This window comes from Jaminaea rosea (genome assembly GCF_003144245.1).
Source record: "Jaminaea rosea strain MCA 5214 unplaced genomic scaffold BDZ90scaffold_2, whole genome shotgun sequence".
Lineage (NCBI taxonomy): Eukaryota > Fungi > Basidiomycota > Exobasidiomycetes > Microstromatales > Jaminaea > Jaminaea rosea.
Window position 1 is genome coordinate 520,158 of NW_020289976.1, and position 24,756 is coordinate 544,913.

Consider the following 24,756-nt stretch of genomic DNA (forward strand, 5'->3'; position numbering starts at 1 on the left):
CATCATCATCATCATCATCATCATCATCATCATCACATCAGAGTCATGAGCCTCATCGAAGCGAAACAAATACATCCTCATTATCCACTCTGCGCAGCGTTGACTACAAGAGCTTGAGGTGGCCTGCAATGGGGGCGACAAAGCAATGCTCTCAGCGTCCTTCTTCCAGCCTTTGTGTCTGTCGCCATCGATCGCGCACTCACCCGTCACCTCGTTCACAATCTTGACCGGTCCCGGTCCAATGCCGAGTACCGTCTTTGACCCTGCGGCTACCTGTGTCCTCCCCGCATCACGAATCGACTTGGCGCATAGCCCCAGACTTCTTGCTTGCGCCTCAAGACGGTTCATCTCCTCTTCGCTTGGACACTTGAGGGCAACTTTTGCTTGTCTGAGGGCGAGATGAGGAGGATGTCAGGGCTCAGCTGAGCGAGCACGGTGGGGAGTGGGGCAGGCGTGCCGGCTCACCCTATTGTTTCCCAGTGCTTGAGGAGCTTGGGATTTGATTTGAGCATTGATTTGTAGCATGCGAGAGTGGCGTGGCTACGAGCGAGCGAAACTCCACGGTCAGCTGAAATCATTCTCACGAGCCCCCGCAGCTTACCCACCTGCACTGCGCCGCGATCTTGCCCTTGTCCATCTTGAGGTCCTGCCTCACGAGCAGGACAAGCTTGCACTCCTCGAGCAGTCCAGCCTTGAGTACATTCATCTTTGCGTCGCCGTTCGCCTTCTGCTCGTCTGTCAAGTCCACGCTCCCGTCCTCACTCTCCAAGTCACTGTCGTCGTCTGCTTCGTCTTCGTACTTCGCTTTCGTCGAGAACAAGGACCTGCCTACGCCGAGATAGTATCCGATGACGAGGGTAGAGAGGCTGAGCGCGAGATGTGAGTAGAGCGCCGACGACGAAGCTGGGCTGGCCATTACGAGCCTGGCTGTCGGACTCGAGGCTATCTGTCGTCTCAACGAGGATTGAGGAGCGCAGCGAAAGTCGGGTGTAGCCTTCCAAGTGTCGAGCTGCATGAGGAGGGGCGGAAGTAGCAGTGGTCAAGCCACGTGGTATGGTGGGTCGACATCGACGGAGCCCGCCAGATTACTGCACGTGACCTTCGCAGCAAAGCGGGCGGGGCGAAGAATCGGACCGCCGCTCTGGCGCTGCGTCCTTCGTCCAGTCGAGCTCATCCTACTTCGTTCTCCTCACCACCACCTCCCTCCTCAAGCAACGATGTCGTCTGGAAACAAGGGACCTACCAAGGGCGCTGGTGAGCATTGTCACAAGGCGCAAAAGATGGGCAGCAGCAGCAGCAGAGTGGCGGGAGAGGAGGATCAGGTTGGAGGCAGGGAGAGCGGATGATTCGCAGAATTGCAGGTTCGAGGCAAAAGAAGGCCGTCCAGGCCAGCAGACCCGCAACCTCGATAGAGAAGACGAAGAGCTTTGCAGACGTCATCATTTGGATGTCACGGGATCGTGGAGGGGAGGATGGAAGGGTTGCGCTAGTGCTGGCTGCTGCCTTCTGCGTAGTCTCGGCCGCTACGATGAATCGATGACTGACCTTTACTTTACCGCATCTCCTCTACGCAGCCGCTGGCAAGGCCAAGGCCAAGCCCGAGGCCATCAAGGCCGCCGCCGCCAAGAAGGCTGCTCTCAAGGGCACCTCCGGCAACAAGATCCGCAAGGTCCGCACCTCGGTCTCGTTCCACCGCCCCAAGACCCTCCGTCTCGCTCGTGCCCCCAGGTACCCGCGCAAGTCGATCCCTCACGCCCCTCGCATGGACGCCTACGAGACGATCCTCTTCCCCCTCAACACTGAGTCGGCCATGAAGAAGATCGAGGAGATCAACACCCTCGTCTTCATCGTCGCTCGCACCGCCAACAAGCGCCAGATCAAGGCTGCCCTCAAGAAGCTCTACGATGTTGAGGCTCAGCACATCAACACGCTCATCCGCCCCGACGGCAAGAAGAAGGCTTTCGTCCGCCTCGCGGCTGACCAGGACGCCCTCGACATTGCCAACAAGGTCGGCGTCCTCTAAACGGGGAGCGAGCGGATCCTCTTCTCGACCTCTTTGTACGCATAGCCTCCTCACACCCACATCATCACCATTATGGCCTCACCACAGGTCAGCGATTTTCTTCATATCTTCTTTGCTGGGCGTGATCCCCAGACCCTTGCCACAGAGCTGTGCAAAGCCTCGACTAGGCGGGTCTGGGGGAGGCGGGGCGATGAGGGCGAAGGGTGCAGGGTTGAGCAAACAAGAGGGAGAAGGAGGGCGAGTCGAAGGTGGTAGCAAATGCAGCGTTGACGAGGATGTAGGCATCTTGCCTTTCCCTTCGTTGACAAGCTGTGCTACTCCACCGTAACCTCGTCTACACCTCTCCCTTCTTTGCTGCTCTTACCTTCCCTTTCTCTCTCATCGCTTCGCCTTCCTCGGGCCTTGACGACCATCGTCTTGGCTGAGCACCTGTTTGGCAGGGTCGCTCGTGTGACTGCGTGTGTTGATAGCTTTTGCGTGTGCGAGACGGTTTGAGATGACCGTCGCTTCCCCTTTCCTCTTCTCCCATCCTTTTCCTTGCCTTCGCGCTGAAAGCCTCGAGATTCACCTTCACCTCTCTCTCTTGCCATTCATCTCGTTGTGCAATATCGATGCTATTCTCAGCACCAAGCCTCAGCAGCAGACTGAGCTGTGAGCAACGATACGAGAGTTGGCCGCCCGCGGCTACGGCGACGCCGACATGAGCTTCTCAGCCGACCCACCATCGCCCCACTCAATTGCGAGACCACCATGCTCCTCCTCGCCTCGGCGCTATACGGCAACCATGAGACGTTCATTGCCCCCTACCTGCGTCTTCCCATGCTACCTTGACAGCTTTGCTTGCTTGCTCACCGTACATGCTTGGCAGCTCGCAGGCAGCGTCCCTGCGCATCCCGATCGCTTTGCCCCTGCTCTTGCTTGACCTTGCTCGCTTTTTCACTCGCCCAGACCCCTTCTTCAATCACCGCGGGCGGGTGAGCGAGCGAGCGAGCAGAAGGCTCTTTCGTCACGCCTCATGCGACGTACGTCCGCCCGCCCGCCCGCCCGCTCGCCCGTCCTCACCCGCTTCTAGCCGCTTAGCCGCCTAGCCGCCTAGCCGCCGCCGGGCACGAAAGGAGAAGGGGATCAGGAGAGGTCGAAGACGCCGTAGGCGAGAAGTGCGGGGCAAGAGGAGCAGGCAGAGGAGAGAGCGACCCTCATGCGACCTGCGTGAACGATTGACGACTGGCTCGACGCAGAGAAGCTGAGTGCAGGGAGCTAGCTTGAGTCGTTGTGTACGAGGAACGAGAGGAGGAGGATGACGATGAGTGGTTGATCCCCCCCTTCTCGCTGCCTACTCTCTGTTGTCCTTCTCTTCCTGCATTACCACTCTTCCTTGTCTTGAGATCATCATCACCCTCTTTTGAGCTCGCATCTCTATCTCACCCTGATCACGTACACGGCGCGCACCCAAAGGCAGCAACCACATTCCCTCGACACGCCATCCTTTCACGCATCGCGCTCATTTACTCGTACGCCCATCCGCCCTACCACGACGCGATGCCATACCTCCAACATCTCAGCAAGCGCCAAGGCGCCCTCACAGGTGTGACGAGCGGCGCGAGTGACGCAGGTAGGAAGGGATAGTGAGTATTAGCGGCCTTTTGTCCTCGCGCTCCAAATACGACCGACCTTCTGACCATCCCCAACCCCTTGCCCACTCGCCTTCACAGCAACTCAGTGAAAGATGCCACTTCCTCCCTCTCCACCGGCCAGATAGCAGGCGCGATCGTAGCCATCGTCGTTGGCTTTGGCTTGATTTGCTTCATGCTCTGGTACCTCTGCACCCGTCGTCTACGTCAACGCTCCCGCCTCAATGCATCGGAGCACGGTTCTGACAGGCCGATGATGACTCGCTCCCCCGCGGGTGCCGCAGGTCCTGGAGGAAGATCGACCCCACTGCAGCCGTACGGCTTTACGGGCTTTGGTGGGGGAAACGACAATAGGCAAGTGAGGTACAGCAAGAGGCCGGCGAATGGGGCTGCTGCGGGTGGAGCGATTCGTGGCAGGGACTATGATGCTGGTAGCGACCTCAGTCAAAGCACCGAGGCGCTCACGTCGCCACAGCCTATCAGGAGCGACAGCAGGTTGGATGCCCTGGATGGTGGGAAGACAGGAGGCTGGAGGAACCCGTCGCCAACGGCAGGAGGTGCCAAGGCGGGGAGGGCTTCGAGGAGCTACGCTCAGATCTGAGCGATGACGTTGTGGTATAACCTCGGTCTCGTCTCGCCGTGTACATGTATTACTAGCTTTCGGTCTCGATCGTTCCTGTCTCGCTCCTGTTGTCTCATTCCAGTCTCTACCTCTCGCCCTCTTCGAGCATAATTCACGCTCTGTCCCACTCTTGTCGTCTGTCGCGCTCAGCTAGCCAGATGCTTGAGCACAGCTTCGGCTGTCTCCTTGGGCCTCGTCACCACGATGAAATGATCACCGCCTGGCACGACGCTGAGATTCTTCCTAAGCATCTCGCCTTCTTCACCCAAGTGCTCCAAGCTCCTCATAGGTACGACCGTGTCTCCATCGCCCCAGATGGCGCTCACCTTGCCGCCGCCAGCCTTGATGACCTGCTTGAAGACGTCCGTCTGGTCAAAGATCGGGCCAGAGCGGTACGAGCTGAGGAAGGAGTAGAAGAAACCCGGGTGTTTGCGCGCTTGCCATGCTACCAGGGGGTTGGCGGATGAGAGGGGTAGCCCCAGCGGGAGGGTGCGGGCCATGGCTTCCATTAGAGGGTAGGCCAGGTAGGCTGACCCGAAGAATCGGGCGGTCGGGCGGAGAGAGTTCTTCGGCGTAGCACCGGCGGGGCACATGAGGATGAGTCTGGGCGAGAAGGTTCAGGGTGTGGTGAGCAGCTGCTCAACGGGAAAAGGGCCCTTGCACGCTTCTCTGGACGGGACTCACTTGTCAACGCGCTGCGGGAAATAGTGCGCGAAGTTGGCCACGATGCCTCCACCGAGGCTCATACCAAGCAGGTGGAATCTCGTCGGCCACGCCGGGAGACCCGCGAGGAGGTAGGTCATGACGCTCATGAAGAGATGCGTATCGTGGGGCACCCGAGGACTATCGCTGAGTCCCCTTCCCGGCAAGTCGAAGCTGAGCACCCGATAACCTGCCTCAGTCAATGCTGGGGCAAGAGCTCGCCAAGGCTGAGGGGTCGTGATCCCATGTACGAGGACGATGTGGCCCTTTGCGGAGGAAGAGGGAGGGCCGAACTCGTAGTAACGGATGCGACCAACGGGCGTGTCGAGCCAGTTGCCGCCTGGGAAGATGTCCAAGGGGTAGGGCTCGCCTTCCTTTCCTTTCGAAGGAGTAGGGGCCTTCTTGACCGAGGGGAGCGTCTTGCGATCGAAGGAGGGCAGAGTGCTGTGGGTCAAGGCAGCAGATACGAGTTGAGTAGGAGGGGAGACTGGAGTTGGCACCGCGCCCGCTCACAAGTAGGTACCAGCCAACGCAACAGCCACGGCTCCTGCTACGCTGAGTTGTTGCTGCGTGCTCGCATTGCGATCAAAGACGCGCGAGAAGGATTCGACAAAGGAGTCGAGCTTGGACTGGAAGGACATGCTGATTCTTTGGCTGTGGTAAGGAGGGTAACGTGTGCGAGTGACAGGCAAGTCCGGATCAAGCACACCGCCCGGACCGAGATGCGCACGGACGTCACGGTCGGCAGAAAGGTGCAGGAACGCGATGCGGCTTGGCCCAGCTCCATTCTCAGCGACAAGACATTCACCAACGATCTCTTGTCTATGTACAGCCTCGCAATCTCTCTGGCCGCAAAATAGGCCTGGAAACCGACTGGAGAGGGCGCTCGGCCACTGACTCATGCTCCACTCGCCTCACTTCTTCCTCACAACCAGAGTCCCCCTACCCGGTCCATGCTTCATCTTCTGCACTCTCTCGTTCAACATCTCACCCTCTAGCTCGCCTCCAATCTCATCCTTGAAGGCAACTCTACGACCACAGCGCCCTGCACTTGCGGGTGTGTCCGCTTCGGAGCCTGCCTGGCTCTTCCTACCGGTGCAACGCCAGCCACCCTCCCCCTCCTTCTCCGTCGATGATGACGATGAGACGCGACGTCGCAGAGCGGATGAGAGGAAGGGTGCTCCTCCTCGGCGATTGCGTGAATGAAGCCCACCAGAACCTGTGCCGTGCTCGTGCCCGTGCAGATGATGTTGGGTAGGGGTGGGAGTGCTGCGCTCGCTCGTCGAACCTTTCTTGATGCTGCTCAAGCCTAGGGTGGAAGTTGAAGTGGCGGCTTCACGAGTACCGAGTGGTGCGATTGGACCGTAGACGTTGCTTTGCGCGTCATGAGGTAGAGGAGGAAGCGCCTTGCACTTTGATGTAAGATGGGCTTCCTCGTCTCCAATCCCGACGCGCCTGGTTAGATCGAGCGAGGAGGAACGAAGTTGCACATTGTTTTCGCTGTGCTCGGCCCTTTCAAGCTGGTCAGCAAAGACGATGCGCCTCTTACTCCTCGTCGAGCCGGTGGCACTCGTGGGTGTCATTGTGCCCGGCGAGGCTGGCGTACTGCGATCGGAGCGGGCCTTGTGGGCCACCATGCCTAGAGAAGATGTGCAGGACTTGAGAGTTGGCTGGAATGTATCTCGCCCACCTGGACGAGAACTTGAGGAGCGCGAGGAGGTTGTTGATGACAAGGCTGAAGGTGGTGAGACACTGCCTTTCGAGCGCAGACGAAGAGGTTGCGTATTGGCTGTGAAGCGGAGCTCATCTCTGCTTGACGCGCGTGAGAGGTGAGGGGATACCTGCCGAGATGTAGGCGCAGTCGAGGACTGCAGTCGGCGATGCTCACTGTGTCCTACTGGAGAGGGCATGCCGCTCGACGTCTGCATGGGAGTAGTCGTGCGAGATTCATCGCAGCTCTGCTTGCGCTGCTTTTGACCTTGATCTCCTTGCCCTTGCTTCGCCCTCTTCTCAAGAAGATACTGGAGCTGCTCGACCTGCCTCCTCAGCGCAGCGAGCTCCAATTCTTGGGGACTCATGATGGAGACCGGCGAGACGGACGAGCTACGGCTGTAATTGCGACCGTCCAGCCGACCCGTACGTTCTGGCGCTGGTGTGGTCACGGCGATGTTTCCTCGTAGCTTGACGTCCTCGCTGCTTTGAATGGAGCCAGCGCCTCTACTACTCGTCGCATCCGACCAGGCTGCCTGCGGAGTTGTATCATCACTGACATGTAGTTGCCGGTTGGCGAGGCGATAGAGTCGCGTGTCAGATGCTGACGTTGTGAGCTGCTCAGCACGTGCCGTGCGCGAGTCCCATGAGAGCTCGTCGTCGCAGTGGCTCTCAGAGTCATGAGCCTCATAGTCGAAAGCCGGAGCAACAAGGCCAGCGGGCGTACGCAGTTGGTCCCGTTGAGCCGTCCGTGAGTACTGAGTAGGATGATGAGCGGGACCGCGCTGTTGGAGCTCCTCGTGCCTTTGCAGCTGTAACACCCTCGCCGCCAATGCTGCGCGAGTCATCGCTGCTTCGGACTGTGAGCGGGTCCTTTGTCTGACTTCGAGGGGTCTTGTTGATGATGCGAGGGAGGAAGAGGACGAGATAGAAGCTGGTGATGCACTCTGTCGCTGCTCTGCGTCGCCGTAGTCAAGAGGATCTGCTCTGCGATTGGCCATTGCGAGGGCGTTGCGAGGGTGATTACGAGGCGTGCAACTTTGAAAAAGATGTAGGATGTAAGGACCGTTGGACAGGACGAGAGGCCATGCTTGTGAGCGTGGACCAGGCGGATGCGATTGCTTGTACGTTGCTGACCCTTAAGGTAAGCTTCACTCATCTCATCACGCCCTCCCACCTGCGGGGCCGCCCAGATCGCTGGACCACAACATGGCAGAACGGCGTCGATGCCGAAGGCTACGCCGCGGAGTGCATGGCCATTGAGTGGGGTGGACCTGACGTTCTCTACCTTCCACCGCCGTATCCGCCGCATCCGCTTTGCCCTGACTTTCGTTGCATTTCATCGTCGTTGATTCATCAAGCGGCCATGGCGATGGCTCGCTCTGCTGTTGCTTGCTTCCTCGGAGATATCGACTTCATCGGTCGCCCGTGACTCGCATCTTCGCCGTCTTGCAGTCATCATCATTGGCGGTCATGCATCTCGCGAAGACGATGGCGGTAGGAAGTCAACGTCGACGTGCCCGCTGCTCGCTCATCTGTATGCAGCCGACGCAGTCTTGTCACCACTCCTAACTCGACCCGAATGGCTTGCTCACATTATGTTCGACCCGCTTGAATAAAGGCAGCGTCACAGCTATCCATTAGCACGGGAGCATAGTCGTGCGACGATATCAGGAAATGTACATGTCAAGCGTTGCTAACACGGCACGCCTACTTCTTCAGCTTCTCCATCATCTCAGGCACAGCCTCGTACAGGTCTGCTACCAGTCCCACATCCGCTACCTGGAAGATGGGCGCATCCGGGTCCTTGTTGATGGCACTGATCGTCTTGGCGTCCTTCATGCCCGCCAAATGCTGAATGGCTCCACTGATTCCGACAGCAACGTACAGCTCAGGAGCGATAATCTTTCCCGTCTGTCCGACCTGGAGTGCATTGTCCGCGTACCCGGCGTCGACTGCTGCACGAGAGGCGCCTACGGCAGCGTTGAGCTGGTCGGCGAGTGGCTCGATGTACTTCTTGAAGCCATCGGCCGACTTGAGAGCTCGGCCGCCTGATACGACACGAGGAGCAGTCGCGAGGTCAGGGCGAGAGGACTGGTTGATCTTCTCCTCTACAAAGGTAGTTGGTGCGTCGGCGGCCTCGGCATCTGAGACCTCCTCGATGGAGGCGCTGCCACCCTCCTCAGCGGCCTTGTCGAATGCAGTTCCACGCACCGTGATGATCTTGATCTTGTCCGACGACTTGACGGTAGCAATGGCGTTACCTGCATAGATGGGTCGCTGGAAGGTGTCCTCCGACTCGACGGCGATGATGTCTGATACCTGGCTGACGTCGAGGAGTGCGGCAAGGCGAGGGATGACGTCCTTGCCGATGGCAGTGTGTCCAGCAAAGACGTGTGTGTATGAGTTCTTCTCTACGAGGGACTTGAGGACGGGGACGATGGGCTCTGAGTGCAAGCCCTTGTACTTTGGGGACTCGGAGGTGAAGATCTTGGAGACACCCTCGACCTTGGAAGCCTTGTCGGCTACGTCCTTGACGCCCTCGTCGCCGGCGACAAAGGCGTGGATGTCACCACCGACCTTCTTTGCTGCGGTGAGGGCTACGAGGGAAGACGGGTTGAGGGTCCCCTTGCGGTGCTCGAGGTAGAGGAGGGTGTTGGCCAGCGAAATGGCCGAGGATGAAAAGGCACGGCTGCTGGTAGGGAGGCGCGAGGAGGATGCAAAGGCGCTTGCTGCGGGCTTAGCAGCGGAGAGTCGTGGGAGGAGTCGAGTGGCAATCATGTTGGCAGGTGGCGCAGCGATGTGTGGATGAGAAGAGGAGAGGTGGTGTGGGGAGGTGAGGTGGTGGCTACTTTGGAGGCCTCGACTCGAGTCGCACACTCGCACTCGCACTTGGCTGCCGGTGCTACCCGTGATAGGCTCCTCGACTGGGCCGGGCCACGCGAGGGCGGACAGAGCGGGCAGAGAGCGGACAGAGCGTGGCCTGACGTCAGCTACACAGGCGGCGGAAGCAACATCGAGGGTCCAAATGCAGCACGAGGACAACTCCACGCACTCCGCGCCTCGTTCACTATCCCTCATCCACGCAACAAGAGCAGCCATCATAAGGGTCGCCGCTTCTCTAGCCCTGCGCTCAGCCATCAAGGCTCCAGCTTCGCTATCGCCGCTCAGGATGGTCATCAAGCGCGAAGCCTCGTCGTCGCCGACTGCATCGTCTCAGGCAAAAATAAAAGCTGTCAAGCAAGAGGTCAAGGCCGACTTGATGCCAACAGCATGGCGCTTCGATCCTCTCCAGCCGCTCGAGGCCTCGCACACCTGGCCAGCTCCAGCAGCGGACATGGCTGCAGCTACTACCTTTCTGCGTCGCCTTCTCCCCTCAGCCGCCTCCAGCCCCTCAACGTCGGCTGACGCTCCCATCGCCCTCTCAATGGATACACCCCTCGTCCTCCTCCCGGACAAAGACGCCGATGGTCTCTGCTCTACGCAAGTATTGCATCGCACTCTTCTGCATCTCGGTGTACCTCCGGAGCACATCAAGATCCATCATCTGAGCAAGGCAACGCATGCTGCTTCCAGGTCGGAGACGGACAAGATCAAGGCCTTGAACCCGGCCGCAGTCATATTGCTCGATCAGGGGAGTCGACCTGGCCCTCCTCTGTTGGGCAAAGACACACCGCCTGTACTAGTCATCGATCACCACTACCTCCACCCGGGAGAAGGAGGACCAGAAGGATCTCTCATGCTGAACGCGAGCCATTCACTGCCAGTAGCCACCTCTGCGCTCCTTACTTGGTGCCTCTGCCGCCCTCTCTGGTCCGATGTAGACAGCAAGGACACCAGCGAGCTCGCCGCTACCTCGATTGACTGGCTAGCCGTCTTGGGTACATGTGGCGATCTATCAGTAAACGTAGCATGGGACCCTCCCTGGCCCGACCTCTCACCGGAGATCAAGCGATGGACAAAGAAGCGAATCGGTACCGCAGTCGCCCTCCTCAATGCTCCGCGTCGCACACCAGATTTCGACGTCGCAACGGCCTATGCCTCTCTGGCTGCTGCGCCCGATCCACTGGCCTTGCTCGATCCCCACAAGAACAAACACGCCCAAAGGCTGTACGACGCCCGTAATGCCGTGGGGGAGGAGGCGGAGCGTTGTACGCATACGCCGCCCAAGTTCGCAAAGGACGGTAGGCTGGCGGTGTTGTTCATCAACTCAGCCTATCAGGTCCATCCAGGTATTGCGACCCGCTGGAGTGGAGCATTGCGAGGCGCAAAAAAGCTGCAAGTGGTCATGTGCGCCAACACAGGGTACTCGCCTACGGGAACTCACACCCACTTCTCCTGCCGTAGAGCGGGTGCGGCTTTGAAGAGAGGGGAGGATCCGAACATTATTGAGCTCCTACACGAGTATGCTGCGCGCGATCCACAGTTCCTCAACGATGTTGTCAAAGAGGAGCAGGAGATTGCGAGCGAGAGAGGAGAAGACGTCGGTGAGGTGCTGGAGGCAGAGGGAGCGGGCAGTGTAGATGGGGAGGCCAAGGGAGCGAAAGCTCTCAACTTCGCGCGAGGCCATCGTGAGGCTTCTGGGGGCATTCTGCCGCACAAGTTGTGGGAGCGCTTTGTTGAGCTTATGGAAATCGGCGTGTCTGCCGATAAGAGCGAGGCGGGTAGTAGCAGCGGAGGCGGGCAGAAAACGTCGCCCAGCAAAGCCGGGCAGAAGACGAAGCTGACTAGCTTCTTTGCAGCGAAGGGAGCCAAGAAGGAGGATTCGAATGACAAGAAGGTCAAGGTTGAGGAGTCAGCAGCATAAGATACCCAGAGTCATTGATCACCATCTATGTATTGTGGAACGAAACGAGAGACCAAAATCATCAATCAGCATCTCTTCCTGCTCGCCATGTCCACCCTCCCTTGCTCCCACGCCTACTTGTCATCCTCTCCACCAAGTCCCCTCCTGCCTCCCATTAGCTCAACGAGATCCTTACACTTCTGCCACCAAGCCCCCTTGCCTACTCGGTTCTTCATGTCCGCATGCTTGGCCATATCCCTGCTACTGGTGAAGACCACACCAGACCCAATGATCGCGATGATAGCAGCTGTGTGCGCCTGAGCTTCACGGTCGTACGGCGACGAAGAGGGTGACGAGGCGGCCGATGCCTTCCATGCGTGCTCCTCCAAGAACTCGCAGCAGCGAACTGCCAACCTAGTCCCGCGCGTACGGTCCAGCGGGCTAGGCGTGCCGCCCTGCAATGTGTGCCCCAAGCTAGCGCTACGAGCGTCGAACTGGCCGCCTCCCTCCTCCTTGAGCATTCGAGTCAAGAAGTCGGTAGTGTAGACCTCGCTAGCCCTCTCACTCCTGATGACCAGCCTGCCCTCCGACTTGCCTGCCACATCGAGGGCGAAACGCTTCTTGAGGAAGTCGACATCACGACCGAGCATCTTGAGGTTAATGCCCACCTCGGGGGTGTAGACTAGCACAGCTCCAGCGGCCAAGGCACCCATGACTGCTAGATAGCCGGACTTGCCGCCTTGAGTCTCGACGACAAAGACGCGGTTGCGCGATGCGGATGCTGATTGCTTGATCGCGTCGCATGCGTCTACCAGGGCATTGAGGGACGTGTCTGATCCGAGCGAGAACTCGCAGAGGGGAACATTGTTGCTCAGTGTGGCGGGAATGGCCGCAATTGGGATCCTGAAGCTAGGGTACTGTTCCCTTCTCTCCTCGAGCTCCTTGACGGAAAGGAAAGCCTCGAATCCTCCGACGACGAGGAGCGCCTGGATGCCGTGCTGCTGCAGCTTGCTCGCCACTCCCCCTGCGTCCACAGAGGGAAGCACACGGTTTGTGCCCAGCTCAGAGCCACCACGCGTAGCCCACGCATCGACGCGCAACCAGTCGAGCGGGGTGACATTATCCTCCAGTAGACCTGTGAAGCCATTATGGATTGCCAAGGCCCTGTGGCCCCTCGCGTGGCAGTAGCGGACGAATGTGCGGGTGGCGGCATTCATTCCTCCAGCTGGGGCGCCAACATTGATGATAGCCATGGTCAGCCTCTTGTCCTTGGGCAGCTTGTCCCCTTCCTCGGCGACTTTTGAGGCGAACTGGAAAGAGCGCAGGCATTCGTCGAATTCCGGGTCGCGCAGCGCGAGTGCGCCGTCGAAGTCCTTTTCGCTGATGCGCTTGGCTACGAGCTGAGTCTGGGCGACTGCCTCCATCAGGGGAGCGCGAGTGATCTTATTCTCGCGAATGGTGATGACGTACGAGGGCGTGCTTGGCTTGGCCTCGAGGAGGGCATTGACTGCTTCTACTCCTTGCAAGGTGGCGAGAATCCTGTCTGCGGCTACCGGGCGACCGCCACGCTGCGTATGGCCTAGGGTTGTGACTCTCGTGTCGAGGCCCAATCGATCAGAAAGGACCACCTTGATATCGTCTGCCTTGATGTCGTTGAGTTCGCGATCGATAGCCCCTTCGGCCACGATGACGATGGTCTTCCTCTTTCCTACCTGCCTATGCTTCTGCAGTACCTCACAAAGCTCGTCCTCCCACTTGCCCTTTGGTGGCTGCTCAGGAATGAAGCAGTAGTCGGCCCCAGTAGCCAAGCCGGCCATCAAGGCTAGCCAGCCGCAATGCCTGCCCATGACCTCGATGACGAACGCGCGCGAATGAGAGGCAGCAGTAGAGGAGATGGAGTCTACGGCTTCGCAGATACGTGACAAGGCTGTAGGAGCGCCGATCGTGAGATCGGTCCCCGCCAAATCATTATCGATGGATCCGACGAGCCCCACAATCTTGAGATGGGCGTATCGCTTCGCCTGCGCCTCACTGATAAGCTGGGAGGCCTGCAACTTCTCGACAAGCTCGGGCCACTCTGCTCGCAAGCGGTCTGCGCCCGTCAAGCTGCCATCTCCACCGCAGACGGCGAGAGCGTCGATGCCGTGCTTGATGAGGTTGTGTGCTGCTCGCAGACGTCCATCCTGTTGACGGAAAGCTGCACAACGAGCCGTGCCGATGAGGGTGCCTCCTTGGTCGAGCCAGCCACGAACATCGTCCCAGCCTACGCGTACGATGTAGCGCCCCTTCAATCCCAGCTCCTCTGCTTCGCTCACCCCTTCCTTGAGGAGCTCGCCCTCGCCGTACGTGGGCACGAAGCCTGTGCTGCTGCTAGCCTCGGCCGCGGCTGCGACTGCTGCTGCTGCTGCTGCATTGCTACCATGTTTGACCTGCTCTACTCCTGCTGCTGATTGTTCGCCCTGCTCCTCTTCATTTCCCCTGACCAGCCCTTCCCAACCTTCGCGAATCACGTACGCCTGACAGCCGCGAAAGATGGCCATCTTGACTACAGAGCGGACAGCCGCATTCATTCCCGCCGAGTCACCGCCAGAAGTCATGACTGCAACCTTGGGAGGCGCATTGAGCGTTGCCGTCGACGCCGAGGGCGATGACGCCGACATGTTGATGATGATGATGGAGAGTGAGGAGGGTCAATGGGTACGAGCGATAAGGAAGAAGCGAAGGAGAAAGAGCGCTCGCACGGAACAATTGCAATCTGTCCAAGCCACGCGCCCAAAGTCGACTTTTGCCTCAGTCCGCCCCAAGTCTCAAGCCTCACGCCTCACGCCTCGCGCCTCACTCGACGGCTTGCATGCAATGACGTTCTGGACCCGCGAGATGCTCTTGATCAATCGAATTCATCTTCAGATACACGCGGTGCTCAAGATGAGGTCTCTAGACAGCCTGGCCATGATGTTGAGGCGGATACGCATGCTGATGCGCAGCCTGCTGCTGCAAAGCAGCTGCTGCCGCCGCCACTGCGCTTGCTGAATCGCCATAAGAGGACATGTCGTGATGATGGCCTTCGTGCTGGTTAGGATCCATCTCCATGCCCATGCCCATGCCCTCCTCCTGATGGGTCGCATGCTCCTCCTCCTGCTGCTCCTCAGCTCCCGGCTCAAAGATAGCCTTCACGTCGGCCCCCAATTCTATCTCTAGAACGGCCTCCAAAACCCTCTTCTTCTCCCACATCAAGTCGCGCAACTCGTGCAGGCTGGACTCTAGGTCAGTCACGAGGCGCTTATTCTCTGCTTGAGCGAGGGAGAGCTTGGATGACTCGATCAGGTGGGCTCGAATAAGAGTGGAGAGAAGGGGTCCGCTCGAGGAGGAGGAGGAGGAGAAGGGGCCTGTGGTGCGGGCGGGAGCCGCTTGGCGTCGTGAAAGGTGGTGTGGCGCCGCTGATGCGGGAGCAGTGGTCGCCGAAGCGTCAAAGCTACTTATCGCATGAGCTGTGGGTGACGACGGGGCAGAGGAGAGAACGCTTTCTTCCTCGAGCGTCCTAGCACGACCAACCCCTGCTGCTGTCGGATCCTCGTCGACCTGCATGCTGTTGAGTGAGGCGTTCCCCACGCTCGTATCACCGCCGGCGCCGGAAGTCTCATCGAGGTGACGGCCGGCGGGTGGGCGGATCTGCCTCTTTGGTCGACCGCTGTTTGGTACCTCTGCTGTTGTCGTTGAGTCTGCTGGGATTGACGCAGGAGCGGTTGCCGCAGCCGGCTCTTGTGTAGGTCCGCTGACGTCGGACATGTCCGAGTCGCTATCGTAGAATGCGCCAGCCGTCGACGGTCCAGCTGCTGCGTTGCCATCCGCTTGCTTCTTTGCAGGCGTCTGCCCCTTCCCCATGAAAGCCCCTCCGGACCCACCAGCTTGCTTGAACTCTTCCGCCTGTCTCCTGCTCATCTCCATGACCCAAGCTTTCCTGCCTCTCTCCAGCACCAAATTGGCCTCGGCCTCGGCCTCTTGATCGTCATGCGGATACTGGAGCTCCGGTCTGGATGCCGGGTCAACAGCCACGGCAGACGCGCCGACCGTAGGGTTCCAGTCTTCTAGTGTCCCGTCCACCCAGGAGAGGGGAATTCGCCTGCGGATGGAGGAGTAGCGTTCGATGCCTAGCTCTTCATCTGTGAAGCCTGATGAGCCCGTGTTGGGTTGAGGCTGGCCAGCTGAAGAGCCAGGCTGGGCACCTGCCTGCTGTTGCTGAAGTTGCTGTTGCTGCTGTGCCTCGCTGCTCTCGTCAGGGGGGAACATGGCTTCGTAGCTCCAGTGTAGCTTGTCACCGGGCATAGCCTCTGCGTTGGCTGCTATTTGAGCGGCGGTGGACATGCTGGACGAAGAGTGGGATGAGGACGGCAAGTCCCCCGCGAGGCCTAGGAGCTCCTCGTCAAGCGACGTCGTGGCATCGGTGCTGCCACTAGCAGCCATCGCTGATCGCCTGGTACTACTCCTCGTCCCCGCCCCCGCCCCAGATGCTGGCGGGAGCGACCTCCCCTCCGCTGCCGCCTTCTCAGCAGCAGCCCTCTCGGCCATTGCTGCAGCAGAGATCCTTCCTCCTCGAGCAGGCGCCGGCATGATGTCGTGCTGTACGCGCATATGCTTTGATAGGGCATCGGAGCGGGTAAAGCTCTTGTCGCAGTCTGGCCTTGGGCAGGTGAAGGGCTTCTCGCCCGTGTGGGATCGCAAGTGCGATAGCAAGGCGAATCGGCTTGTCTGAGGTTTCCCTCGACGCGAGCAGCCTGTCCATTCGCAGGCGTATTTGTTGCGCGTGGTACCTACGTGAGCTGTGCGAGGGGAAAGGTAAAGGGGAGAGAGCGTTGGTCAGGTTGAGATGCTTGAAAGAGGAGTGCGCACTTGGCACCTACTGTTGTGCAAGTGGTCAATGAACTTGATCATATCGGCGAATATATGGCCACAATCATTCCATCTGCACGTCGCCTCCTTCTTGTTCTTTGCACCAGAGCTAGCAGCTCCACCTGCTCCCTCGTCATCATCGTCATCATCGCTCTGAGCTCCGCCGTGCTGTTGGTGCTGATTAGTTGGTCCTGTTGCGTCCTGCTCGCCGCTAGCGTCGTTCGTCATCCAAGCCTCGTCATCCTCATCTCCGCTGGTAGAGACGTCGGATGGAGCTACAGCTGGGACGTAGTATCCTGCTAGGTGGGAGGCAGTTGCGTCTAGATTTGAAGTTGTTGCCGAAGAGGAGGATGAAGGATCGTGGTGCTGAAGAATTGGGTCTGCTGCCTCTGACTCGACCTTGACGCCTGTCGACTTCCTCTTTGCCCTGGGCATGGCGATGAATGTGGTGAGGAAGTGAGAGCGGGCGAGGCAACGAGACGATTGCCGTCGCGTGCTCGTTCGTCTGCCTTGACCGTCGACGGAAGAGGACGCGGCCAGGCGTGTGCAGGTGGGGGGGGATGAGCTTCGCATCGCATGGCGCAGAACCGTCATCCACTTTGCGATATCACCTGACCACTTCACAACTGCTATCTCACTGCCCTCGCCAACACCGCCGTCGCCATCACCATGGCGTCTTCTCGCCCGCATCCGCAGATCCTCTTGATGGGCATGCGTCGAAGCGGCAAGACGTCATTACTCCAAGTCCTGCACCATCACCTGCCACCAAACGATACCCTCTACCTTGATTCAACATTGCGTCCTTATGCCACAACCCTCCGTCCTTGGTCACCCGTCACCATCTGGGATGGCATCACACCACAAGCTCCACTCACGCACGCAGCAAAAGACGGTAACGTTCTCCCCGATGTATCCCTCCCAAATGGAGGCGGGCCGTTATCCTGGAACAGCATCTCCTCCATCATCTGGGTGCTCGACGCTCAAGACGACTACTTGCTCTCCCTCTCCCAGCTCCATTCCCTCATCTTAGTCGCATATGCAAACAACCCTCGCGTCCACGTCCACGTCTTCCTCCACAAGATGGACGGCTTGAGCGAGGATTACAGGGATGATACGCAGACGGATGTCGAGAAGAGGATCGAGGACGATCTCACCGATGCCAGTAGCAGCTTTCAATTTGCCAGGGGTGTAAGCGGGCCGAGGAGGGACAGTGAGGGGGCAGTTCTCGATGATGACGACGCTGAAGGGGACAAGGTCGATTGGACGAGGCTGGAGCGTAAAGCCGTGGATCGAGCTACAGGGGCCGCCAGCAGCTCAGATGAAGCCTCTGCCACGCCGTCGTCAGCAGCAGCAGCAGCAGCATCGACATCAAGAAGTCGCGATCAGCCCACGGGATCCTTCCGTCGCAGACGTCCTTCATCAGCAAAATCCTCTACCAACGGGCACGGCGTCTCTGGGTCAGGCATGGTCGCCCTCGAGTCAGAGGTACGCCTCTCCCTCCACCAGACCAGCATCTTCGACTCGTCCCTCTTTGTCGCCTTCTCCCGCGTACTGCAGGACCTCGTCCTAGCTTCGCCGGGCAACATACTCCGCGGGGCGCTCAATCGCTTGATTGACGGCTTCGTCGACTCATGCGCGCCTAGAGCTGATGACCAGGACGATGGAGAGGGAGCAGGGATTCCGCAGCATTCATCGCCGGGTCAAGGAAGCCTCGCTAAGGATCTTGCAGCCTCTACGGTCGGTATCGCTCCCACGGCAGCTCAGTCGACCAACAATGTCCTCGTCGAAAAGCTCTACCTCCTCGACCTGCCCACACGCACTTATTTGGCCTCCGACTCAAGTCCATTCGATAAGACGACTTTTCAAGTCGTCTGTGACTACCTGGGATTCCTCGTCAACTTGAGTGGCCTCTTTGCCAATCTGAAGCATCAAGGTGGGGCGAAGATGGCCGAGGATGTCACGGGTAACAAGAAGAGATGGGGTTCCAGCACGCTCAGGCTGGCGTCGATGAATGCTGCTGCCGCCGGACCGTCAGTAGTAGGAGGAGCTGGCTCTGTCGCCGCACCAGGCGAAGGCGGCGAAGATGTGCCAGGCAGTCCCAGCCTCTCCGCAGTGGGAGGCGTGAGCAAGGCTGAACCAGCCGGACCAGCAGCACCCACGGAGGAAGAGCTGCGACTCTGCTTCTGGCAACTGGACCAACGTCTTGCCCTCGTAGGCGTCATATCTGCTCAGCAGCAGCAACAGGTCGGCATGTCGAGCAAGCACAGAGGCAGTGTCACGACGATGAGCAGTCGACCGACGAGCAGGGCCAGCGAGCAGGAGGGTGAGGAGGAAGAAGAAAAGGAGAGAGGGGGCGATGACGGTGATAAAACGACGATACCCAGCGGCAGCGCCATTGAAGACGCTGCAGCGAAGACGATCCAAACAGAGGCAGCAGCAGCAACAGCATCAGACGCAGAAGCCCTTGTAGAGCAGAATGTCGACATCTTTCGACGCGCAATTGCCGCCTTGCTTGAGGCTACAACCATCCCGCCCGCCGCGGGCAAAGTGGGTGCGGAGGAGACGGCGGCGGGCAAGAAGGAGCCAAAGCAGGTGGTGAGGGAGCTATGGAAGAGCAGCGGCGAGGAGGGAGGAGGGGGCCAGACATCAGTCGCAGCTTAAGACGATTGGGCGCGCACCTCTGGCCGCGACGATCTTGTACATGCTGCTTCTTTTCATCAACTTCATACCAGTTATCCACAACCATCTCGCGATGGCAAGCAAGTTCAAAGCCATGAGCATTGCGGCACGATGAGTGAGTGAGTGAGCGAGTCCTGACGTAGATGAATGAGTGTGGGAGACAGTGAGAGTCTGTGTGTAGTGAGAGAGGCTACGAAGCGTGAAGATGAAAGACGAAACAAGAGAAAGAGAGGATGAAGTCAAAGATGAAAGAAGGAATGAGGGAGGTATTATCGAGCTACGGATGGATCGTGGTCGTAAGGGAGAGTCCGGAGAAGAGGATCGAAAGAGGCAGAGAAGGCAGAAAGAGCCATTCACTCTCTCTCAGACGTTGACGCCCAGGCCAACGACACCAGCGCGCTGTCCGCCAAGAGCAGGTGACTGCCCACCAGCGTTGGCAGATCGCACATCCATATGCCAATCCCTGGCCATATGGTTGTACATGTTCTTGAACGTCTGGTTGGAACCCTTCTCCAGGTGGAAGGTGATCTTCGTCGAGTACACAGCCTGGCCGCCCGCATTGGCATTGGTGTTCTTGACGACAACTGACTCTGCTGAGGAGCGCGAGTGCGAAGAGAGGGCGGGGGACAGCAAGGGCTGCGCCTGGTTGCCCAGACCGAGCAGGGGTGTTCCGGGAACGCTCAGCGCAGGCGAAGCGAGCATATTTTGTGGACTTGCCGCAGTGCTGCCGCCACCGACGGTGAACTCGATGCGGAATCGCAGAGTCTTACTGTTGTTGTCCTTGAGCGAGCATCTCCACATCCCCAAGCTCTCCGAGTCCTCGATGAACACCTTCGCCCCCGAGGTGAGGAGCAGGCGCTTGACCTCCATCTGAGTGGCGATGAATCCCTCGTAAGAGTGGAGCGAGAGGGAGAGAGGCTTCCAGTTGAACAGACCGGCGAACCAGCTCTGCTTCGCACCGGGGCCTGCTGCTGAGGCAGTGCCCGTTCCAGCAGAGCTGCCTGACGGGGTGCGCGGCGTGGCAGGGGTTGAGCTGACGCTGATCGTCGGGCTGGGCAGGGGCGCTGCGACGATTCTGGGAGAAGCAGCACTGGCTGGCGCAGAGGCGTTTTGCTGACGACGGCTGGGCGAGGAGGAGGAGGCCAAGTCGAGACCAAGACCAGGGTTGCGCTGCTGAAGACGCGTAGGCTGAGCAGTCGCATTCTGGGCCAGTCGAGCTTGTAGGGGTGTAGGCGCATTGTTCTCGTCCTGCTGCTGTTGGGCGGGCTCGCGGTGCTTACTGCGCATGCCCAGGATGGAGCGACGCTTACCGAGGAAGCCACCGCCGGAGGGCATCTGAGGGGATTGTGCCACAGACGAAGAGCCAGCCGACGAGGAGGAGGCAGTCGAGGCCGATGACGGTTCGCGAGCGCTGCTCCTGTGGCTCGAGGGAGGTCGCGTCGAAGGAGCAGGGCTGATAGGCCTGGTAGCGAATGGACCAGGAGCGGGACGGCTGGAGAGGCGACCATTGATCATCACGCCGCCCGGTGCGGCCGACTTGTCCGAGATGCTGAGCGGCTGCGTCATGACCGGGCTGAAGCCAGGCAGCTGAGGGGGCAGCGGCGAAGTAGGCGTGTAGGGTGACGATCCAGCATTGACTTCGCTGCCTACGCGGGATGAGCGCACCGAGCCTTGGTCGTATTCTAGGCCACCCGACAGCGGGTCCTCGTCCGCATCCTCGAACTGGTTGAACTCGTTGCCTGCCGAAAGCTGAGGGGTGGGAGCATTGATTGGCGACGGAGCAAGGCGGACCGCGGGCTGCGCCGTCATGCTGCTGCGCTCCACTTCGACGGATCGGCGCCTCGACTGTTGCTGGCCCTGCTGAGACGATCCCTGGCTCTGCTGCTGCTGAGCCTGCTGCTGCTGTTGCTGAAGCTGCTGGTAAGCCTGCTCCGCTCGCTGCTGGTACTGAGTCAGGTGAGCTTGAACGGGCGAAGCGGCACGGATGCTCGCCAGCTCGGCGGCGATCTCCTGGAAGAAGCGCTGCACCGTAGCGTCGCCAACCTGGGGCACCGTAATCGCCGGCGCGTGTACGCTGACGGGACGACGGCCTGCAGAGCCCGGTGTTGCGCCTGGTCGCTGCTGCGAGTCTCCTCGGCTGCTACCGGAGAGCGAAGACTTGCGAGTAGGCGTCGCCTGCACGTCGCCCGTGGCTGGCCTCGTAGGCTTGCCATCGCGGTGGCTGGGCGAGGTGATTCGGCGTGACAGGTTGGCGCCAGCTGGCGGCTGTTGAGGACTTGCGGGTGCAGCACCGTTGAAGTGAGCACGAGCAGTATCGAAGCTGGTGCGATTGCGAGCCTCAGCATTGGGCGAGCCAGGTACAGGGCGAGGTCCGGCAGGCGAGGGAGAGCGAGGAGCATCGTGGCTGTGTGCGCGAGAAGCAGAGGGTCGCGTGGGAGTATGGGCTGCTGCAGGCTGTTGGAAGACGGCAGCACGCGCAGAAGTGTTGGCGTTGGTGCGAGGCGAGCCCGTTGGTACATCGGTGGCAGCTCGCAGCAGGACAGGCTTGACAGGAGTGCCTGCGAGTGCTCCCGAAGGCACAGCGGTGCGAGTCGAAGCGGGCTCTTGGATCTTGATCGTCTGAGTAGGAGCAGCAGGCTTTGAGGCGTTCGGGACGATACCGAGGGAGAGACCCAAGCTGTTGCCACCTGCGGCTGGCCTCGACTGCTGCTGTTGCTGCTGCTGGACGTTCTGCTTGTAAGCCGTGGTCACTTCTGCCTCGCCCTCGCTTTCCTCTTCTTCCTCATCACTCTCATCGTCCATGCTATGGTTGTCGCGGTGCTGGCAGAGCAGGGAGTAGAATGTCTTTTGCCAGTTAGATCCAGGCGAAGTCAATGACTTGACGATGGATCGAGTCGAATTCTCGGGCCAAAGGGACTTGAGGTTCTTGAGAATCTCGACGTCGATCTCTGACTCTCGCAGCTGAGCCTCTACACCAAGCATCGCCTCTCCAGGACCGGACGGATTGACCGATGACTCTGCGCCATTGTTGGTGAACCAAGGGTGCCTTATGATGTCGGACATCTTGTAGCGCTTCTCCGGGTCGACCTCGAGCATGCGCCAAATCAGGTCCTTTGCTGCTGGCTCGAGGGCGTCAGGCATATCGAAACGACCGTCACGAACCTTGTGCAGCAGGCGAGTGATGTTGGGGTCGTCGAAGGGAAGGCGACCGCACAGGAGGGCAAAGAGGATGATACCGCACGACCAGATGTCAGAGGCTGAGCCCTTGTAGCTCTTACCGGAGACGATCTCTGGGCTGGCGTAGTGAGGGCTACCACAGCTCGTCTCGAGCATCCTCTCTACGGGCTGGAGAGCTGCCATGCCGAAGTCTGCGACCTTGACGACACGCTTAGACCCGTCGAGGAGGAGGTTCTCAGGCTTAAGATCACGGTGGCAGATGTTAAAGCGGTGGCAGTAATCGACGCCGAAAATGATCTGGCGGAAGTAAGCGCGAGCCTCGTGAGGACGCAGCCTGCCCTTTGCGACGAGGTGGTCGAAGAGCTCTCCTCCAGCGACGTACTCCATGACGAGGAAGCTGTCCGTGCGAGAAAGTGGGAAGGAGGTGAGCACGCCACGGCAATAAAGCTAGATTGGTGCAAGTGAGCCCACTCACAGCTCCTTGCTTGTCTCGTAGACGTCCCACAGACCCAAAAGATTTGGGTGCTCAATCAACTTCATGATGACGATCTCTCGCTCAATGCCCAACGTCAGCTTGTCCTGCTTCTGGCTCATCTCTCCCAAGCTCATCCTCGAGCTTGCCAGGAGCTGACGGGGCACAATCTTGACTGCTGCCTGCTGACCCGTCTGAGCATGCTGTGCCAGCCTGACACGACCACTAGCTCCCTGCCCGATGAGCTTGCCCAGCTGCCAGGGCCCGATGTTGGGCGGGTCCTTGTAGTCCTTCTTCTTTTCTCTCTCGAGACGTGACTGTGGCTGTGGACGAGGCTGCGATGCTGCTGGCTGTGAAGCTGGCGCCTGCTGCTGCTGTTGTTGTTGAGGAGGCCTCGGCGCTTGACGTGCAGGATGAGCGCGCGTGCTAGGCTGCGCTGATCCATGGTATGCTTTTGAGGACGAGGCAGCTGTGGCTGATGAGGCTACCTTGCCGTTAGCCGCCGTGGTCGTTCTGACGCCGTACTGATTGTTGGGCGCATGTCGAGATTGCAGAGGGTTGACGCCGGCTCCTCGAGCTGCGGATGACGACGGCGGCGCCATCGTGGGGGAGCGGTTGGAGGACATCGCCGCAACGATTAGCGGCGGCGAAGAGGATGCAGGAGGATGTTACGAGATGATCGTGATGGTGATGATGGTGAGGGCTATGATTGGTGGCTGTCGGGTCAGACTGCGAGGGCGAAGGGGTTTGATGGGTATGGAGGGCACCTCGAGCTACGTCTAGACTTGGGATAGGAGGACAACCGTGTGCGAGGGGTCGAGGATGACAGAGGGAAGATGTCGCTGCTGGAGGAGATAGGAGATCAAGTGAGTGTGGTTGCGGACGACAGGGGTGATAGTGAGTGAGGAGGGGGATAGGGGGATGGGGGAAGGGCACGGAGATGGAGAGGGGAATGAGCCAGTGGTGGTGATGGTGAGGAGCAAAGAGGGGATCAGCTAGTGGGGCCTACACCAGACACACACACACACACACACACGCTTGCTGACCTGCTCGCGGCTCGATTCGATGAGTACCTCGAGCTTGGCTCTCTTCGTCCCTTCGATGGCCGCTCGCGATCATGCCACGCTACGTCCGAATGCGAGACTCGAAAAGCCAAAGTCATCGAGGCTGCGTGGCTCCTGCGTTGCGTTGCGTTTGCTCGCTCGTCGGCCTACACGACAAGACCGGCGGGCTGCGATGCGAATCGATGAAGAAGCAAGGGGCCAGTGACAGCCACGACAGCTAATCGACGATTGCCGCTACTATGACGAGGTCCAGTTGTGTGTTGAGCAGCGGCGACGACGGGCGGCGAAATGAATGAGGCGTCAGAGGAGGCAGGAGGGGTCCAGGGGGGACGCACACACTCGACGTCGAGGCTCGAGCATCACCGCGGGCGGCGGACAGGCGGACGAGCACGAAGGCGGGCAGGCAGGCAGGCAGGCGACGAGCGCGTGGTGGGCGCGTCGAGCGGAGAAAGAGCAAGCCACCTGGCATGCAGCAAGCAGCGAGCATCGAGCATCGCAACCGGCCAGAATATGATATGTTCAAGCTCACAGGCGCAAGGCAATGCGCAAGCTCCAACGCGCCAACCAACGTAGAGCACAGAGCGGGCAGACTAGGCGGCATACGACGGCCGTCGAGCATCCTGACGCTGTCGTCTTGGAGACCCAAGCCGACGGTGGTCTCTCACACGTCGTCGCAGTAGCGAGCCAGCAATAAAGACGTTCGTCAGACTCGTCACCACTTGCTCTCGTGAGATTGGTCTGCGCAGATGGGCAGACGTCGAGCCGACAGAGAGAGAGGGATGTGCGCGCGACATCGTCCCGTCCTGTGGAGTGAGCTTGAATACGAGCCGTCAAGGGCTAGTAGTGTTGGTCTTCTGTGTTGGTTCAGCGCGCACGCGTCGGTACGAACGGGAAGGCGGTGGTAGTGTGTGAACGTGCTGCGACATCGCAGAACGCCAGTCTGGATGTCTCGCACGTCAGCGAAGGGTAGCAGTACTGAGCGCCGGCCGCTGACCAGCGTCAT

The 24,756-nt window shown here is 59.5% G+C and overlaps 12 protein-coding genes across 12 annotated transcripts in view; 5 read left to right on the forward strand and 7 right to left on the reverse strand.

Annotated features, from left to right (window-relative positions):
- BDZ90DRAFT_111001 (hypothetical protein) overlaps window positions 1-242 on the forward strand; it is a 925-nt gene extending 683 nt beyond the window's left edge. Inside the window, exon 2 of the mRNA XM_025503225.1 lies at window positions 1-242. This exon is cut by the window's left edge and continues 2 nt beyond it. The gene's annotated coding sequence lies outside the window, so the exon portion shown is untranslated.
- BDZ90DRAFT_230353 (peptidyl-tRNA hydrolase II) overlaps window positions 1-993 on the reverse strand; it is a 1,070-nt gene extending 77 nt beyond the window's left edge. Inside the window, exons 1-4 of the mRNA XM_025505437.1 lie at window positions 606-993; window positions 466-540; window positions 204-388; window positions 1-123 (exon numbers count right to left, since the gene is read on the reverse strand). Coding sequence (XP_025364093.1) covers window positions 104-123; window positions 204-388; window positions 466-540; window positions 606-916 — 591 coding nt within the window. The 5' untranslated portion in view covers window positions 917-993 and the 3' untranslated portion in view covers window positions 1-103. The remainder of the gene's footprint in view (window positions 124-203; window positions 389-465; window positions 541-605) is intronic.
- Window positions 994-1,217: 224 nt separating this feature from the next.
- BDZ90DRAFT_258398 (hypothetical protein) lies at window positions 1,218-2,023 on the forward strand (the record flags this gene model as incomplete). Its single annotated transcript, XM_025508065.1, has 2 exons — window positions 1,218-1,254; window positions 1,575-2,023. 2 exons carry the CDS (start codon window positions 1,218-1,220, stop codon window positions 2,021-2,023), a joined length of 486 nt encoding a protein of 161 aa, XP_025364094.1.
- A 1,095-nt stretch (window positions 2,024-3,118) lies between these two features.
- On the forward strand, window positions 3,119-4,500 carry BDZ90DRAFT_230355 (hypothetical protein). Its single transcript, XM_025505438.1, has 2 exons — window positions 3,119-3,648; window positions 3,736-4,500. Exons 1-2 carry the CDS (start codon window positions 3,563-3,565, stop codon window positions 4,253-4,255), a joined length of 606 nt encoding a protein of 201 aa, XP_025364095.1. The 5' UTR covers window positions 3,119-3,562; the 3' UTR covers window positions 4,256-4,500.
- Window positions 4,234-5,619, reverse strand: BDZ90DRAFT_269330 (alpha/beta-hydrolase; the record flags this gene model as incomplete). The annotated part of the gene is made up of 3 exons (XM_025508737.1): window positions 4,234-4,879; window positions 4,961-5,422; window positions 5,492-5,619. The coding sequence occupies 3 exons, from the start codon at window positions 5,617-5,619 to the stop codon at window positions 4,423-4,425; spliced, it is 1,047 nt and encodes a 348-aa protein (XP_025364096.1). The 3' UTR covers window positions 4,234-4,422.
- Window positions 5,620-5,744: 125 nt separating this feature from the next.
- On the reverse strand, window positions 5,745-8,180 carry BDZ90DRAFT_230357 (hypothetical protein). The gene has a single exon (XM_025505439.1). The coding sequence runs from the start codon at window positions 7,687-7,689 to the stop codon at window positions 5,893-5,895; it is 1,797 nt and encodes a 598-aa protein (XP_025364097.1). The 5' UTR covers window positions 7,690-8,180; the 3' UTR covers window positions 5,745-5,892.
- A 134-nt stretch (window positions 8,181-8,314) lies between these two features.
- Window positions 8,315-9,547, reverse strand: BDZ90DRAFT_230358 (electron transfer flavo protein, alpha subunit). The gene has a single exon (XM_025505440.1). It carries the CDS (start codon window positions 9,467-9,469, stop codon window positions 8,399-8,401), a length of 1,071 nt encoding a protein of 356 aa, XP_025364098.1. The 5' UTR covers window positions 9,470-9,547; the 3' UTR covers window positions 8,315-8,398.
- Window positions 9,548-9,950: 403 nt separating this feature from the next.
- BDZ90DRAFT_216685 (hypothetical protein) lies at window positions 9,951-11,495 on the forward strand (the record flags this gene model as incomplete). The annotated part of the gene is made up of 2 exons (XM_025504283.1): window positions 9,951-11,126; window positions 11,220-11,495. The coding sequence occupies 2 exons, from the start codon at window positions 9,951-9,953 to the stop codon at window positions 11,493-11,495; spliced, it is 1,452 nt and encodes a 483-aa protein (XP_025364099.1).
- On the reverse strand, window positions 11,431-14,160 carry BDZ90DRAFT_230359 (putative 6-phosphofructokinase). Its single transcript, XM_025505441.1, has one exon. The coding sequence runs from the start codon at window positions 14,132-14,134 to the stop codon at window positions 11,609-11,611; it is 2,526 nt and encodes an 841-aa protein (XP_025364100.1). The 5' UTR covers window positions 14,135-14,160; the 3' UTR covers window positions 11,431-11,608.
- A 248-nt stretch (window positions 14,161-14,408) lies between these two features.
- BDZ90DRAFT_277760 (hypothetical protein) lies at window positions 14,409-16,822 on the reverse strand (the record flags this gene model as incomplete). Its single annotated transcript, XM_025509033.1, has 2 exons — window positions 16,373-16,822; window positions 14,409-16,291 (listed from the first exon to the last, which is right to left on the reverse strand). The coding sequence occupies exons 1-2, from the start codon at window positions 16,794-16,796 to the stop codon at window positions 14,409-14,411; spliced, it is 2,307 nt and encodes a 768-aa protein (XP_025364101.1). The 5' UTR covers window positions 16,797-16,822.
- Window positions 16,823-16,941: 119 nt separating this feature from the next.
- Window positions 16,942-19,362, forward strand: BDZ90DRAFT_230360 (hypothetical protein). The gene has a single exon (XM_025505442.1). The coding sequence runs from the start codon at window positions 17,031-17,033 to the stop codon at window positions 19,020-19,022; it is 1,992 nt and encodes a 663-aa protein (XP_025364102.1). The 5' UTR covers window positions 16,942-17,030; the 3' UTR covers window positions 19,023-19,362.
- Window positions 19,213-23,642, reverse strand: BDZ90DRAFT_111187 (Pkinase-domain-containing protein). The gene is made up of 2 exons (XM_025503227.1): window positions 22,693-23,642; window positions 19,213-22,614 (listed from the first exon to the last, which is right to left on the reverse strand). The coding sequence occupies exons 1-2, from the start codon at window positions 23,313-23,315 to the stop codon at window positions 19,404-19,406; spliced, it is 3,834 nt and encodes a 1,277-aa protein (XP_025364103.1). The 5' UTR covers window positions 23,316-23,642; the 3' UTR covers window positions 19,213-19,403.
- Between the last annotated feature and the right edge of the window lie 1,114 nt (window positions 23,643-24,756).

What these genes read in the sequence shown, in the direction of transcription:
- BDZ90DRAFT_111187 (XM_025503227.1), bottom strand. Translation starts at nt 23,315, where the DNA reads ATGTCCTCCAACCGCTCCCCCACGATGGCGCCGCCGTCGTCATCCGCA. An exon ending in TACGAGACAAGCAAGGAGCT is followed by an intron (nt 22,615 to 22,692) that starts GTGAGTGGGCTC and finishes TCGCACGGACAG; the next exon opens with CTTCCTCGTCATGGAGTACG.
- BDZ90DRAFT_230359 (XM_025505441.1), bottom strand. Translation starts at nt 14,134, where the DNA reads ATGTCGGCGTCATCGCCCTCGGCGTCGACGGCAACGCTCAATGCGCCT.
- BDZ90DRAFT_230355 (XM_025505438.1), top strand. Translation starts at nt 3,563, where the DNA reads ATGCCATACCTCCAACATCTCAGCAAGCGCCAAGGCGCCCTCACAGGT. An exon ending in GACGCAGGTAGGAAGGGATA is followed by an intron (nt 3,649 to 3,735) that starts GTGAGTATTAGC and finishes TCGCCTTCACAG; the next exon opens with CAACTCAGTGAAAGATGCCA.
- BDZ90DRAFT_230360 (XM_025505442.1), top strand. Translation starts at nt 17,031, where the DNA reads ATGGCGTCTTCTCGCCCGCATCCGCAGATCCTCTTGATGGGCATGCGT.
- BDZ90DRAFT_230357 (XM_025505439.1), bottom strand. Translation starts at nt 7,689, where the DNA reads ATGGCCAATCGCAGAGCAGATCCTCTTGACTACGGCGACGCAGAGCAG.
- BDZ90DRAFT_230358 (XM_025505440.1), bottom strand. Translation starts at nt 9,469, where the DNA reads ATGATTGCCACTCGACTCCTCCCACGACTCTCCGCTGCTAAGCCCGCA.